This window comes from Pseudophryne corroboree, chromosome 6 (assembly GCF_028390025.1).
Source record: "Pseudophryne corroboree isolate aPseCor3 chromosome 6, aPseCor3.hap2, whole genome shotgun sequence".
In the NCBI taxonomy this organism is placed as follows: Eukaryota; Metazoa; Chordata; class Amphibia; order Anura; family Myobatrachidae; genus Pseudophryne; species Pseudophryne corroboree.
The window spans coordinates 794,558,401-794,575,497 of NC_086449.1; the positions used below are offsets into that span (position 1 = coordinate 794,558,401).

The 17,097-nt window shown below is 44.5% G+C and overlaps 1 protein-coding gene across 4 annotated transcripts in view; it reads left to right on the forward strand.

Annotated features, from left to right (window-relative positions):
* Positions 1-17,097, forward strand: part of DNM1L (dynamin 1 like) — an 87,765-nt gene that overhangs the window by 15,538 nt on the left and 55,130 nt on the right. For 2 of the 4 annotated variants that reach the window (XM_063928872.1, XM_063928875.1), the window contains exons 3-8: positions 4,286-4,324; positions 10,471-10,517; positions 10,751-10,822; positions 13,714-13,800; positions 13,890-14,052; positions 15,201-15,321. In XM_063928872.1, coding sequence (XP_063784942.1) covers positions 4,286-4,324; positions 10,471-10,517; positions 10,751-10,822; positions 13,714-13,800; positions 13,890-14,052; positions 15,201-15,321 — 529 coding nt within the window. The remainder of the gene's footprint in view (positions 1-4,285; positions 4,325-10,470; positions 10,518-10,750; positions 10,823-13,713; positions 13,801-13,889; positions 14,053-15,200; positions 15,322-17,097) is intronic. The other 2 variants (XM_063928874.1, XM_063928876.1) reach the window with 1 other exon arrangement.

Sequence of the window (17,097 nt, forward strand, 5' to 3'; positions counted from 1 at the left end):
ATAGCATCTATAGCATGCACATGCGCACTGCGACGCATGCGCAGTTCAGACCTGATCGCCAGCTGTGCGAAAACACACAGCATCGATCAGGTCTGAATTAGCCCCAATGTGCAACAGTCCAAGTGATGCGTCTTCTGTTAAAACAACAGTGCATATGCAGTCAAGGTGGCTGCAGTTTTATGTGGTCCTTTGCCTTCTATAACCAGTCTGCCACCCACTCACCAGCGATTGAAACAAACTTCCAAGGGGACAACTGACAGAAGAAGACTAAACCTCTCCCACAGGACTGCACAGTCCCGTGGAAGTATTTTATTGTTCTACTCTACCACATGAGTTCCTAACCACGGACTTCAAGGCACAGTCCAGGTTTTAAGGAAAGCCATACTTAGTTACATAATTAGGACCTTTTTGATTTAGCAATCTGTGCTCATGCATGGATATCACTAAAACCTGCACTGTTGGTGTGCCTTGAGTACTGCAGTTGGGAATCCGTGCTCTACGTGTCGCTAGCTTAGGTGTTACTCTAGGTTCTGATACACTGTAGTAGGTGTCGGGGTTCTCTCACACCCTGCTATGCACCCATGTCGGATTCCTAGGAATCCATGTGCCAGACAAGGTACCCCGCTGTCTTTGTCAAATACAAAATGAAACTACCCATGGGCCAGTTGGGCCTCCTTACAGCTGCCGGTGTCTTCTCACAGTCCTAAGAAGCAACCACCCACAGTGGATGCCTTTGACTGTAATATCTTGGACACATTCTCCTACACAGAGTTGACTCCGTCCTGTTCTAGCCGCCAGATACTTGGCCAATTCAGTGATGGGGATCCGAGCCTTTTGGCTCAAGTCTTGGTCACCAGAATACACTTGGCAAAAGTCCCTGACTTTGCTGCTTGTTTCAGGGAAGATGCTGTTTGGGCTACAAACTAGGAATATACAATTAAGGACGTTTAGTGGTAATCATTCCTTTCATATACAGAAGACACCAAAATGTGTGTTTTTTTTTCATCCTAGTTTTCCCGGAGACCCAGAAATACTTTTCACTAGAGTAGACCATTCAATGGCTGCTGATGCCCTGGCTGGAGTGGGCTTCACCTGATCTATTTTGGAGTGCCATCAATGACTAATAAGGAGCAAATCAGAATATTCGCTGTTCTTGAGAGAATCTTCCACCCTAAGAACAAAATTCTTTCGTGCGTTATATGTAGTTTCACATGCACTCCAAAATTCACTTCTAATACATTTTGGGGTCTCTCGGTCATTATCGCCCAGGAAACCAGTTGTGGTATGATTAGACGCACTCCATAGAAACTTCAGTAAGCCAGCGCTGCACTACGTCATGTTGGTGCAAGTCTTGTGTAGGAGTCTGCCTGTTACTCAGGAGTTGTACACTCTCTGCTCTGTATAGAAATAGGGAGGGGCTTACTCTTATCTGAACCAATGGCTGCATTAAGATGGAAGTATGAAAGACCTATTCTGTGCTCAAGTTACTGGTTCCCAGCCCACTTACCGCACACCCTGCTAGGATGGTCAGCCCTTCTAAGGGAGGCACATCATGGAGCAGTGGCAGACCAGGTCTGCCGGAGGAAAGAGCAGGTTTTATATTTAAGCTTTGTCCGTGGCTGAGGTTCGATCAGCCAGTTCTTGCCTATTCCTGTGCCCTAGCTCCTAGGGAGATACCAAACTCATCCTTTGTGTTCCCCCAAGACCATCGATGGGCAACCTTATAAATTTTGGAGATGCACATTTTGTATTTAAATAAATTAGTACAGTGCTAGCTAACAAATGTAGTTTAATTCCCCAGTTTTATTTGTTAGTGATAACCCCGAGTTTAGCACTTCTGCTTGGCCTCACCCCTCTTATAGCCCTAAGCTTTCAGCTCTGAAGTTCTAGGTGCTGGAGTGGAAGGTTTGTACTGAATGTAGCACCTGATGGATCTGAGAGGCTGTGGTCCCTTTCAGACTGGGGGCTGCACATTTGTCCTAAAAGGTTTGCTGTTACATAATCTGCTTACTCCAGTGCCTCCAAGTTACTTGCACACTGGCTTTAGTTATTCCCTTTGGTCCATGTTTGACATATGAACAGAGGATTGTAGATCTCTATAGCAAATGCTGTTGCAGTGAACGTGACTGTATTTCAGCCTTTGCAAGGTAGGTGTTGGAGCAGCAGATACATAGAACATTCTCTACTTCTCTATCCCTTCTGTCATCTGCTTTGGAGGGGGGGGGGGGTGAGCAGGACACAGGCATCTACAGCGACTATTGATCATTCTGTGGGTTCTGCTTATGTTCCCTTCAACTGTTAAAATCAGACTGGAGCAGAGGTGGAACGGACTTGCTGCAATCCTGCACAGGCTCTTAGTCTAGCCCAGAGGTTCTCAAACTCGGTCCTCGGGGGCCCACACAGTGCATGTTTTGCAGGTCTCCTCACAGAATCGCAAGTGGAATAATTAGCTCCACCTGTGGACCTTTTAAAATGTGTCAGTGAGTAATTAATACACCTGTGCACCTGCTGGGTTACCTTCAAAACATGCACTGTGTGGGGTCCCGAAGACCGAGTTTGAGAACCTCTGGCCTAGCTGGTGCAGGGCTGCTTCTCTGATAATAGTGATTGTTTAGAATCAACTGGCAATTCAACCCCTGTTCATTGAGACCGTTCCTTACTTTAAACCATGATAACCAGCGGTTTCCTGTGTGGGCCCGTAGATGGTAATCTGCTTATTGCACGAGTATTGTTGTCTTGCTCCAGTGATTATCTGTCTGCTCCTCTTGTCTACTGACTCCACTTACATCTGCCTGTCCACCTAATCTATCAAACCCAGCTGCTATAGCCTCCGGCTGTTCCTGATCTGCTCATTCCAGAAATCCAACCTGGCTTGTACCTACGTGCCTCCACTCGGATATCGGACTTCATATAGACACATCAGTGTTAGGGTGGCCATACACTAAGCCGAAGTATCCTCGCATGGGATACCTCTGCAACTCCCCGCCGGTGACTATATAGCATACAATACATCATATGCAGTCTTATTGCATACAAAATACATTGTTTGGCAAGCAATCCCATTCACTGCTCAGGGATACGATGTATGCTTGGTGCAGCAGTGCCGTTCTCCGGATCCGATGCGGACCGCAGATCGGGATCAGAAGTAAATGATACACGATTTGAAACTCTTCACACGATTTATCGGCCCGATGTGTCAACATCGGACAAATCGTACTAGTGTATGGAGGCCTTAAGAGGAAAGGACTCCGCTGTACTCCAGTGGGCAGCCCCTTGTACTGAGCACCTCTTATGTGTATGGAATGGGTAATAAAGACCTGCATCTGACTGTAAATGGGATACAGTGAGTGTACGGGCATCGGCTTACCGCCTGTACACACAGCATGATGCGGCAATATATCTTTACATATATAACGCCATCAACTGTGCTGCAGGGCTGACGCAATATGTCTGTGAACGATATCGTTCAGACATATCGCTGGTACACTCTGGCCGACGGACCAGCGATGTATCGACCGTTCAATTGTATCGACTAGTGTGTACACACCTTAAGGCTGAGGAGGTGTCTGTTGCTGATAATCGACACCTTTGACCGATTTTAGGTTTTAAATGGCAATAGAAATAAATGCTAAACCAGCCGGATTTCTATTGCCGTTTTTAAAACCATCGGTCAAAGCCACCGATGATCAGCAGGTTTAACAACCCACTCTTAGTAAATCTACTCCTTGTGATTTTCTTTATTGCATTAATAGTGTTATATGGCATTTCAGTGTTGTGGAATTCCCGGAATGCAGCATTGTAAGAATTCCTATCTGAAGTATAGTATAGTACATATACTTGTGATCACGTTTTTCCATATTTCCTATGTGCATCTTGCGGTCAGAAACAGAACTGACTGTTCATCAGAGATCTACAGACTTAGCTGGCACAAAGTTCAGTTTGGGCTTTAGTACTACAATCTGCAGGCCAGGTGGTGGTCACACAATCGGTAGGTCTGCTAGTTTCAGTGAGATGAGTGTTGGGCGTGGAAGTCAGGTCAGGCCACACATGCTGCAAAACAGGACCGGTTGCCCATTATCTGATGTCACCGTAAGCCATATGTCCTGCACTGTACGTCATACCCTATTACACGCCTTCATTATGTGAATGTATTTGTGTGTGTTCTAACAACCTACATCTGACTGACGTTACTCTTATGAAGCTGATGGACCAGAAGACAATCTGCTGCTTATTAATTCATTCTCTACCTCTTCTTTTTTTTTTTTTTCTCTCCACATTTTTCCAGACCTGGACTCCTGGAAAAATCCAAGATCCTTATCCAAAGGTCGCTTGTTTCCACATAACCCCTGTTCTCCTCTCACCTGCATGAGCTTTCAGACACTCCTGGGCTGTTCAATAGGTCACTGGCTGTCTCTGTCCCATCCTGTTGCTTACAGCCCTCATTCTCTTCCTCACTGCTTAATGTAGCCTCTGGGTAATCCGGCATTGAGTCACTCTTCTGCTTACGCTTTTCCTTTTTATTTAGGTTTCTTTGTACTTTACCTTTTTTTTTAATTTTCAAACCAGTATATAGTCACTCTTCTGCTTACGCTTTTCCTTTTATTTAGGTTTCTTTGTACTTTTTTTTTCTTAATTTTCAAACCAGTATAAAGTGTTTGTCTTGTTTGGGGCCGGGTTACATAAAATTGTCTTTTATTTTTGCACGTTTCATATTTGTTTAATGAAAGTGTCTGGTTTTGCTGGTTACTAACTTCCATTAGATGCCTCACAAGAACTACACATACCCCTGTTATATCACCTAGGGACAGAGTCTGATATTTAGGTATGATTTATTACAAATGATCCCTGTGATGTTCATCTCGCTATATAATACCTAACAACCTTTTTCAATAATTGGAAGATCCTTCCCTTTACAGAGACCAGTTAGGCTGGTTACACGCCACAGCGATAAAGCGGCCGCAAAGAGGCCAATTAGGAAAGCATGTACACTTACCGATCGTCCGCTCGTTATGTCAGTCCTAACATCCAGTTGGGTAGGCAGTATACGGGCGGTCGGAGGTTTGCCTGTACACACAGGCAGATGCGTCCACATATTTGCAGATATATCTGCAGCAGCTGTGCTGCAGGACCGACGCAATATGGTGTACACACCCGCAGGTGACCTAGAGATGCTCAAACGAGCCATATATCTGTCTAGTGTGTACCCAGCCTATGAAAATCTGCCCCCTAAGATGCCTCTGTGAGGCCTCCCAGTATGTCCTCCGTTGGCCTTGTTGCCTCAGCTTGTTGTTTGGCTACGATAAGGGGGTATCCAAATTCCATTCATGTTTAGGATGATCCGCTCAGGTATCTTGAAGTGCGACCACAGCTGTCTTTTAAGCTGGTTCTTCAGATATGTATTGCTCAGTCTCTGTATTGAAATATTGTTTGAATGTTTAATTTGCTGGGTCCTCACCACAGTTGTCTGATTAGCCGTGGATGTTAGACACACAGCACCTATTTCTGGTCACTATAGCAGTCTGATCACTGGTCTCTGACGCTCAGTTAGACTTCTAGCCTTTCCTCCTACGTAGGGTAATTCCTCTTACTGGGAGTACAGATGCTTACTCGTACACAAAACCTGAATACGCGAATGTGTAGTGAGTGAGCCGCGCCGAGCGGTGTAGCATAACGTCTGTTTCTTTACATTTTCACCTTGTTCGCTGTACCAGTGGCGACAAATTTAACAAACATTAATGATGAAGCACAACGGAACTAGACGTGAAATGAGCTGCTGCTGCTAGACAGTATCTTAGCACTTTGTGCACAGTTTCAGACTCTGTCGCACACAGATGTGTTTCATAGAAACATAGAATTTTGACGGCAGATAAGAACTACTTGGCCCATCTAATCTGACCCTTTTTTGTTATCCTTTAGGTAATCTCAACCCTTTTTGAACCTTAATTCTTTGTTAATTCTTTGTAAGGATAATTCATATGCCTATCCCAAGCATGTTTAAATTGCTGTACAGTCTTAGCCTCTACCACCTCTGATCGGAGGCTATTGCACTTATCCACTACCCTTTCTGTGAAATAATTTTTCCTTAAATTTCCCCTGAACCTGCCTCCCTCCAGTTTCAGTGTATGTCCTCGAGTTCTAATACTTCTCTTCCTTTGAAGAATGTTTCCCTCCTGAACTTTGTTAAAACCTTTGGTATATTTGAAAGTTTCTCTCATGTCCCCCCTTTCCCTTCTCTCCTCCAAACTATACATGTTAAGATCTTTTAACCTTTCCGGGTAAATTTCCTATCGGATTAATCAGTGCAGTCTCATGAAGTGGTTCTGTCACATCGAATTGTTTCATTTGTGTGACGAAGAAAAATAGACTTGGTACAAACAGAGTGGCTCGGGACCTGGTGTATGAGGACACATCTGTACCATCCCTGTTCCAATACATAATGCTTGTATAACTCGTACATCTGGGTACCCAGGAGAGCAAATATAAAGAAGAAAATCCGTCTGCCGTAAAAGTACCAGAAATACAAATAAAATCTGCACAATAGTAGTGACTACAGAATGATGATGTTGCCTATAGTACAGGATAATATTCATTTTCAGTAATCCGATGGTCTACACTTGTTAGGGGGAAGTGGAGAAACGCGTCTATCTCTGCTGTGCAGTGACTGCTAATCTGGGTTTGCTGTACGCAGTGTCCAGCATTGTGTATCCTACATATATGGTCCTCACACTGTACCATACACACGGGTGTACCTGTGCAGCTACATGTGTGTGTAGGCGTCATCAGCTGCAAATGACCTCACTGCGGACTGTAATCTTGTGCAGTATAGTAAATACTGTCCTTACTACGTTGTAGCGAGTACAGACCCCTATAGCATAATATAGGGAAGTGGTCTCTCTGGCAGTGAATTAGCCTCTGCTTTCAGTCGGCTTCCTTATGTGACTTTAAGCAGCGTTGCCTCGTGTAGGGATCCCAGCGTGAGCCGGATAGCGATCGGCCGCCGACCTGCCTTTATACACTTAGAACAGTTTTTCTTTTTAAGCTAGAGATTGCTGTTGTGGCTGTGTGCGTGCTGTGATCCAGCTTACATGTGTATATTATGGAATATTACTGATGCTTGATACTAGCCTGGATCTGGGTACCCAAACCTTGATTTGGCATCATGAGTGCCATGCAGATGCCCGAGAAGAATGGATGTTTTCTGCAAGCAACTACTTCTACCTCGCAGTCCTGGTAATCACTGCCAGTAACATGAGTCACACCCATCACCCTCTGGGCGCTGTATACATATGGCAATGATGTACTTTTTTCTCCTCTGCCTTTTAGCTACAAATGAGGATTTGTGCAAGTGGATGGCTCGGTTTGTCTCTTTAATGTTTGGCTCTCTCCAGCAAGCTCTCGTCTCTTTCCAGATGTTCAACATGGCACCAGGCACTGACTATAATGGCTGATAATGGTTTTGTCCTGTGGATCTAGATTGGCTTTATACACCCGTGCTGCCCCAGAAGACCATCTTACACTTGGAAAGTGTGAGTTCTAGTGCCGGTGGGATTTCTGCTGAACGTGTCCTCAGGAGACACAGGCTTGCAGAGATGCTCTCAAGATTCCCAAGTAAATATTGTTGCTGTAGCGGAAGTGGCCTCTGTGAGTAACGTACTACAAAGCCCTGGTCTCAGAAGGGCCTGAACTTCCTGTGAGAAGGCTGTGATATGTCTGTGGAGTTTAGTCTGTGTTCCTTAGATGGCTGAATGGGGTTTATTATGTTACTGTTTGCAGACAGTGGAGACACTTACCTGCCCACCCTGCATGTCTTATGTTAGGACACTTTGGGCCATGTTCAATTATCTTCAAGGTCCTGTAGGAAAAGTCTGCCCCTTTTATGTTCTGTTGTGGTTTATCTGCTCAGATTATCTGTTTTTACATGTATCACCTCTTAACTTTGATATATGTAAGCTCACACTGCCCGGCTGTGGGAGGAGTTACGGCAGGAGTCGTCAACCTAATCTTAGAGTGTCCTTCCTCCTGGTGGAGTGTAACCCTGTGATAGTACCTTTGTGTCTCCCTTTGGCTTTAGCTGTGTCGGCAACTTACCTATTTACACTCCTGGTGCCGTGCAAGCCACCCATCTCAGAGGCACGGAAACTTCCGTCCTACGAAGGAGATCCCTGACCTCTTCCCTTCCCCTAAACAGCAGCAACACGCCTCCGCTTTTACCCCCCCCCCCCCCCCCCCAGATAGCTGCAGATTATCAATCGCTGCCAGTCTGCCACCGTTCAGAGTCCTGTGTAGCAGGACCCATTTGCGCATGCACCAGTACTTTGCGGTACAGAGCGCACCTCCGACCAAATCCGAATTATGCCCATAGAGACTGAGAGGCCTTGTTCTATCTTTCATTATACTTGAAGACAGGGTGGCAGACTCAATTATTGGTCTCCCTGGAGGCCAGTAGATGGCGCCCAGCGGAGTAATTCAGTTGCTATATTCAGGCGCACATTCAGCCCAGGTGACACTTTTCAGTTTGCCCACAAAACAAGTGAATCGGCCCCAGGAAGTCTATTGTGCATAGAAAGAAAATCTTCCCCCTCAGCTCCTTCTAATCTCCCATTTCTGGCCTCCTTACATGTACACGTGAGTGTTATTTGTATAGCATTGGGGTGATCCTTTCATGCCTCTTACCCCACTGGCATGTAAAACACATGTTAATGGATCTAACACCTGAAACCGTAGGTGTATCCTCCATCTTGCTTTCCATTGTGGAACTACTGGGGTTCCACATATAAAACCATATGACCGCCAATGAATTGCCCTGTGGCCTAATGACACTGGCCACACTGAGGATTTGTAGATCTCTGGCTATGGCCTTCTGTATTAGACCAGTGTGAGATTGCTGGAGAGTGTGGTCTTCTGCCTGGCACTGCAGTCTCTGTACCAGGATGGCCGTGCCCTTTTGCAGCCTCTATAGCTCTGCCTGTGACTCAGCTCGCTTGTAAATGAAAATTGCCTGCGGCTTGTGGGATTAGTGACTCTGACTCATGCTGTATTCCTCTGCGTAAGCCATCACCCGCACACTGTGCCTCTGCAGTCGTCTCATCCAGACACTACGGATTTCTCTGTTGGCTGTGTTTACTTGTATTTCCCCCTGGAAACTGCAGGGTGGGGCTGCTGAATAGGATTCTGCTATCTGCAGGAACAGTAGTTAAAGTTGGGGTAACACAGCTGTGGGGTATATTTACTCTTCGGGCTGATGCAGAATTGAAGTACACCCGTCTGTAAAGTGCGTCTTGTATGTTTACGCACTACACGTGCTCCAGAAGTATGGACGATGTAGATTTATGCGCATTCTTCACTTGCTAATGATACGTTGTCACGCAGGCAGTGTCCAGTAAGGGCACACCAGCGGACTCATGGGCTATGCAATGGAGGGGAACATATTATGCCTGTTTTCATATGTAAGGTGCACTTGCACACTGATGGTGATGACTGGCTTCAGACCAAAAGGGCTGATTGGACAGTCCACTCACAAAGATGCATAGAATACATTTAGTTCCGTGCGCCCTATGCAGAAATCTAATGTAATGGTCTCTTTAAAAAGAAGGTTCATGAATGTGTGTCTTGATTGACTTGGAGATAGATTGTGTTTGCTGTGCTGGTCATTATGCTGTTGTCCTGCATTCAGCTTTTCTCTGCTTTATTGTCTGAGCCAGTGATTGAATCTGGCTCCAGGTCAGCTACGCTGTTGGCCACTTTTGGCTGATACAAGTCTTCCATCCGAATATGCCACCCGAATAATAACTATCCCAGCAATTGGATCATTTGACATCATTCGGATTCCTCAGAGCGGCGTTGGGCTGCAGTCTATATATGTAATGTGTGGGACTGGCATGACGGATTTCCCTTTAATGCTATACTTAACGGAAATCTGCTGTGTGTAGGAAATAATCTTCCTCCAGTGGTGTCCCAGCAGTGCCTCGCACCTCTCCATTTGGGATGAGCTCCTGTAACTTCTGCATATGTGTTTTTCTTTTGAGGCTAACTTTCGATTCGGGTCATTGGGCTTTTTGCAACAGGCTCAATCCACTGAGAGAGCTCGGACAGGGGGCGTGCTGGTTCTTGTAGTCTCACAACTGCTGTGGGGTGCATTTTCAATTTTCTGGGATGGATAGAATTCCAGAAATGTAGCTTCCAGCTGCCTCCATCTCTCCTGTACAGAAAGAAGATAGCCTGTTCTAAAATTACATAGAATATGTTTTAAACATCTGTTTTTTCTTTTTCTCGGCTATTGATTGAAAATGAAAGCATAGAACATGTAAGGTTTGTTTTGTGTGTGTGTGGTAACCAGCACATAGGCCACAAAACTCTCCATCACTTTCTGTTGGAATGCGGCTGTACGTGTGCCAGGCAAATCACCATCCCACGCAGGTACGAGGATTAAAAACTTCCAAAACATTCAAGGTATTTTTCTTTTCTTTTCAGGGGTCGAGGCTGATGAATGGGGTAAATTCCTCCACACCAAAAACAAGGTATGCCACCACTTGGAATGCTAATCTATATTAGATATTTACGTATATCTGGTGCTTGCGTGTGTGTGTTGTACACAAGCCGCTTTGCAGGCTACCAGCCTTGACGTTTTCAAACACTGTCTGTAAGTAATGGGCGCTTGTCACATTCTCAGCTCATCGTTCTCATCACCAACTTGCTGTTCCCACGTGAATGTCTGGCCTTCAGACGGAGATAATCTCTGTTATCTTTGCAGATCTACACAGACTTCGATGACATCCGCCAAGAAATCGAGAATGAAACGGAAAGGATTTCTGGCAATAACAAAGTAAGATAAATAACTGTGCGGAGATGGTTATGACTGATGGGACAGGCTAACCCTCTTCTGTGGTGGCCCAGGTTACTCTGCAATTACTGTGTTATCTGCTCTCCAGCCCCGGAGCTCACGCCCCCTTCCTGTCCTTTTATTCCTGGGACCGGTACAACTGGTTTCATTGTTATACTGTAACGTAAAAGAAATGTAGACATTCAGCGGAACATTCATGAACAAGTGCTATCTTTTCCCCAGACGTCTGTATACTGTAACCACTGTTCCCACTATACATGTGCAGAACACTTTCTCTAGCTATGGGAGCCTGCCTGGTTATACATCACCCTACGCCAGAGGTTCCCAAACTGTGCCCCGTGTCTCCCTGGGGTGCCTCGGGACACTTGCAGGGGTGCCCTGGGTTGATGGTCCAGGACCAATTCAAATTATTCATGTTCAATATAATAGGCAAAACCAGTGCTGGTGGCTGCCAGTCATAAAATATGTGGCCAAACAGAAGCAAATCTTGTCCCTCACCACACAACTGACCCTAAGGATGACATATAAACGCGATCTACTTAATGTAATATTTCTTTCTAAATTTCTCAATAAGAAATTTTGGGCCTAGGGGTGCCGTGAAAAAAATTCTGATATTCTAGGGCGCCGTGATTCAAAAAAGTTTGGAAACCACTGACCTACGCATTACAGGGTGTTAATGACTAAAAGAAAGATTCTACTCAGCCCTCGAAGGGTTTTCACTTGGGGTTGAGGGTTCAATTTTACCCCTCACCTTTTGCACCTATGTAATGAAATATATGTGTATTATTCCCCAACATATAATTAATCTACAGAAGGGTTAATAATTCTGCAGTACGAGCATTTCCCGAGAACACCGGAAAAGGTACAAATAGCTACACAGCGGTTGTGAGACTACAAGAACCAGCATGTCCAAGCTCTTCTATAATTTAAGTCTGTTTATAAAGGTACAATAAACAGTGGAAGCAGGTTTCTGAGGAGAGGGAATAATACATGTACATATAACCATCTATCATCCGCTTTAAATGGTTGCGTTACAAGTGTTTATAATATATCCCTTTGTTGGAACTGGTCCTGTATGTGATGTTTGTTTGTGTGGACGTCGGTTACTGGTAAATGGCTATGTGGGTTGGTGACCTAATGGGCAGCTCCTGGGTTATTGGAGGACACTGCTTTGTGGGGTATCACAGGTTCCTGCGTAGGTTTCATGTCTCAGACCCTCTAATGCCAATGTGGAGTCATCATGAAGAACATACTTTGGCGCAAAGCCTAATGACTCCTGCAGAGCGTCACGTGTCCCCATTTATTCTCTTTATTAACTCTAATTTCCAACCATACACGGCAGAGTCCCAGACTTCCTGCTCTGTTCCCAGAATAATGACATTTGGCTAAGTCTGCATGATGTCGTCTTGGCTTTCCCTTTTTTTTTAAACAACAATTCTGTAAAATGTAAATGACTGGAGCCTTTTAGACGAGTGATGAGCAACATGATGTGGTTCAGGGACCGCAAGGAGCTGCAATGTATAAGCTTCATTACACCTGATCTCCGTAATAAGTTACATCCATGGAAGAGAGACCTGCAGGCAGCTTACACGCGTGTTACAGGCTATAGCAAACCAATCTGACAACGAGGCAGCAAAGAGCCGGATAACAGCAAGGGAATGCTACAAGGGCCGGCTGAGGGCTGTTTTGTCGACATTCGTTATGTAAACATGTTAATGCTGACATGCTTAGCATGTTTATATTGAAAACGTTGACATTCATCATATCGTCACTGATGAAATATTGGCATGGTTACAGTGCTGACAATATGTTACTGGTGGTCCCATAGTAACTTACCTGGTTCAGCGGCGCCAGCTGACGGTAACTTCTGAGTGTTTCGTGAGTATCTATAACTCTAACCCTCTCCTTAGCGCTTAACTCTAACCTTCGACCCCCTTCCGCAGCCCAACCCTAACTCTAAGCCTCCTCTCCCTGCAGAATGTTGATATTTCACACGTCGACATTTCAACAGTGTCACCATAACTTCTGACATTGTGGCGTTGATTTTAAGATACAGTAGGCTTTTGATTTTTCATTTATTAAAAAAAAATTAAATTTTGTCTTAAAGATTTTAAATACGTAAACTTTCTGAATAATAGGTTTTAGTCTTTCTTCTTTACTTCTCTTCAATATATAACTGCTCTGTTCACTCAGAAATCATTCAAATGTTCTACCCCGCATGCTACCATATTTTAGTGAAAGTCTATGTAATGAGACAAGCTGCTGATTTGCGTACAGCACTATGTCATATACTTATTGCCAAGCGGAAAACCCCAACCAAGCTATAGGACCCCGAATAAGAGGGGTATTTATATTTATAGAAGGAGCACAGTCGATACACTGAACTCTTACAGAGGTAAAGGCCTTGAATAAGCGTTGTCATTTCTGTATGTATTGCACATGTGTAGGTTCCAGCTCCCAGTTACACGGAAGATGAAGACTTGTTAAATGTAATCATTTGCTTTTACACTTTTAGTTAATTTGAGAGTTGTGGATCAATGCTACAAAATCCAACAATCTCATATCAGACTGTGCAGCGCCACAATGAGGAACATGTGTCTTGGTGGCTGATTGTGTTACCTAGCAGCATTGCCCAGTAATTGTTCTCTCGTGTGTTGTGGATATGTGATTCTTACATGGGTTTTGTAACATATATATTAGTTTTTCTTTAGCATTCCTTTAAGGCTAGAATTTAGGTGTGATGTTCCCCTTGGTCAGTACACTTTGCCGTGATTGTGTCTTCTATAGAATCCTGATGTTTGTAGCGTCAGTTATATCACTTATCAGAGAGCTGTGTATATCCGATCCCAGCTGACGTCTCTATTCCCCTCCAGGGTATTAGCTCAGAGCCCATCCATCTGAAGATATTCTCCCCGAATGTCGTCAACCTGACACTGGTGGATCTGCCGGGAATGACTAAGGTAATTATCAGGTTATTTATCATGGCGGAAAGTACATGTTATCCTTTAATGTGTGTATGAATATTAAACAGTACACTGTCATCCATCAGGTACCAGTGGGAGACCAGCCTAAGGATATTGAATTACAGATCAGAGAGCTTATTCTGCGGTATATTAGCAACCCCAATTCCATCATCCTGGCCGTCACCGCCGCCAATACGGATATGGCAACATCTGAGGCGCTGAAGATCGCCCGGGAGTCTGATCCGGACGGTGAGTGTGGAAGTTATGGGAACGGAACATGGCATCTAATGGATAGATTTCCACATCTATTGGTGTAATGGATGGATCGTTAAGTACAAATGTCACGTGTTAATGGAGAGTATATGGCAACCTCTGTATATTATTTATCATACATAGGAGGGAGATCGCCTATAATAACACATTATTACAGTATAGTAACCAGGGCACTTTCTGTAGATATTGTATTCTATGAGACCTTTCTACATGTAGCAGCAAGGTGCATAACGAACAATAAAGCATAGCGACCAATCAGAGGCTTACTTGCTGTAGACAGAATAAAGTTATTTGCGGATTGGCTGTTTCACTTCAGTTCAAATCTTACACCTAAATACGTAGTTAATGAGTTACTGGTTTATATATAAACACAGTATACGTAGTAAAATTGAAGTACAGGTTGAGTATCCCTTATCCAAAATGCTTGGGACCAGAGGTATTTTGGATATGGGATTTTTCCGTATTTTGGAATAATTGCCTACCATAATGAGATATCATGGCAATGGGACCTAAATCTAAGCACAGAATGCATTTATGTCACATATACACCTTATACACACAGCCTGTGGGTAATTTTAGCCAATATTTTTAATAACTTTGTGTATTAAAGTGTGTGTACATTCACACAATTAATTTATGTTTCATATACACCTTATACACACAGCCTGAAGGTCATTTAATACGATATTTTTTAATAACTGTGTATTAAACAAAGCTTGTGTACATTGAGCCATCAGAAAACAAAGATTTCACTATCTCACTCTCACTCAAATAATTCCGTATTTCGGAATATTCCGTATTTCGGAATATTTGGATATGGGATACTCAACCTGTATATAGGTAAGGGCGCTTTGGCCAATTGGCTGTTGGATATGACGCCGGTCAGTGCTGGCACAGTATCCTGCCTACAGGGAAGCGGTTCGTTGTTTTCTTGGGTCTCATCAGTGTAGGGTATGGGTTTCCCACACCTTACAATATAGAGTGCCATAGAATCTCACTAAAGAATGGAAACCGTTTGATTTAACAAATCTGCAAAAACCCCAGTTCTGTTCTGACACCCAGAAGCCAGGGCACCAGTAAAGGGATTCATTAACATTTATGTCCCAAAATCTCCTCTGGCGTAGGTCGGCGAACGCTCGCTGTTATCACCAAGCTGGACCTCATGGACGCTGGAACGGACGCCATGGATGTTCTGCTAGGGAGGGTTATTCCTGTCAAACTGGGCATCATTGGAGTGGTCAACAGGTAGGAATATCGTGCAGTCTGGTGACCTTTGTATAGACACACGGGTTCTGTATAGATCATGTATGTACATGAAACAGGCTGTGGAGGACTCACAGGTTCTGTATAGATCATGTATGTGCATGAAACAGGCTGTGGAGGACTCACAGGTTCTGTATAGATCATGTATGTGCATGAAACAGGCTGTGGAGGACTCATGGTTCTGTATAGATCATGTATGTGCATGAAATAGGCTGTGGAGGACTCACGGGTTTTGTATAGATCATGTATGTGCATGAAATAGGCTGTGGAGGACTATGGTTGTTTTTCCTCTTTCATCCATCCGTGGCACGCTGAGGTAGTGACTACACTTTACTAAATTCTAGGAGCAAAAGAAAAGTGTGCCTGTATTCCAAGGCACAAAAACTAAACAAGTGTAATGACCACGCAGCGTCCCCCAGATGGATGAAAGAGAAGAGATTTTACGCTGAGTAAAAAACCCTATATTTTTTTTTTTAATACTGTACATATAAAATAGGAAACATTAGTTTTGTCACAGTAATACCCCTTTTCCACTACTGTAGCACGGGTCGCAGCCGTGTCGCCTGACACGGTGGCGACCTGTGCTACAGCCCCCTAAAGACCGCGCTCACCAACACGGCAATTGCCGGGCTGGTGACGCGGCTAGTGACGTGGCAGGGGCGGCGCTGGGAGATCACATGATCTCCCAGCGCCGCCCTCCCATACACTGTGAACGGGAGCCGTGTCGCCTCGACATGGCTCCCGTTCACACTAGACAGCTAGGCTAGCTACCAGGGTAGGATTCCCGGATCACTTGATCCGGGAATTTGCCGGGGGGACCCTTTTCCACTAGGGAAAAACACTGGTAAATGCGCGCCTCCGCACATTTACCCGTGTTTCTAAGAGAAAGTGGAAAAGGGGTATTACTTCCGCAGTTATCTGTGTTTTACGCCGGCTGTAGCCAGTGACAAACTTGATGTACAGGAATGTTTCTCATAGAAATTGAAACAAATATGGTCTGTAATGAATCGCAGTCCATCAAGTAGAAAAGCGTTGGCTAACACTGGATAGGTCTGTAGTGGGTCAGGCCTATTAGCTCTAGCAGTGGTGTATTCAGGGACCTGTTAAAGAGGATATGTAAAAGATAAACTACTACACCATAACAAATGAAAGGCAGGAGTGCAGTGTTCAGTTACGCTCTGATCTGTGATGTAAAGTAGATGTGATATGTATACGTATGATACGTACCAGAGCTTGCTGTAGCATTTAGGAGGTGTATATGGTGGGTTCCATAAGGGTTCTATTTATCACCAGTGGGCCAGTTACACATGTGGAAACTAGCATTCTGCATGTATTCAGTAGCTGTCCTGTTCATTATTAGAGGCCTGATGGTGCATCCTTGTACATGGCAAACGCTAAAACTGCCTGCAGGAACCAACGCCATCTTCAGGTCTGTGCTTGTGAAGAGGGATTCAAGTGACTAGCGGCCATGCGCATGTATGACCGGGTACGGGACTCGGGGTCGACAGTGTCTAGATCGACACAGCCATTAGGTTGACATGGAAAAAGGTCAACAGTTTTGTTCTTTTCTTCGTAAAGTGACGGGGAACCCCAATTAGTGCACCGCGTCCCCTCGCATGCTTCAGGCAAGGTCCCTCGCTTCACTACTTCTGCACTTGGCACAGGTTACCGTTCCCAATTGTAGTCCACGTGGATCGTAAAGTATGAAAAAGTTCAAAAAATTAAAGAAAAGAGAGGATTTTGGTACTAACCGATAAA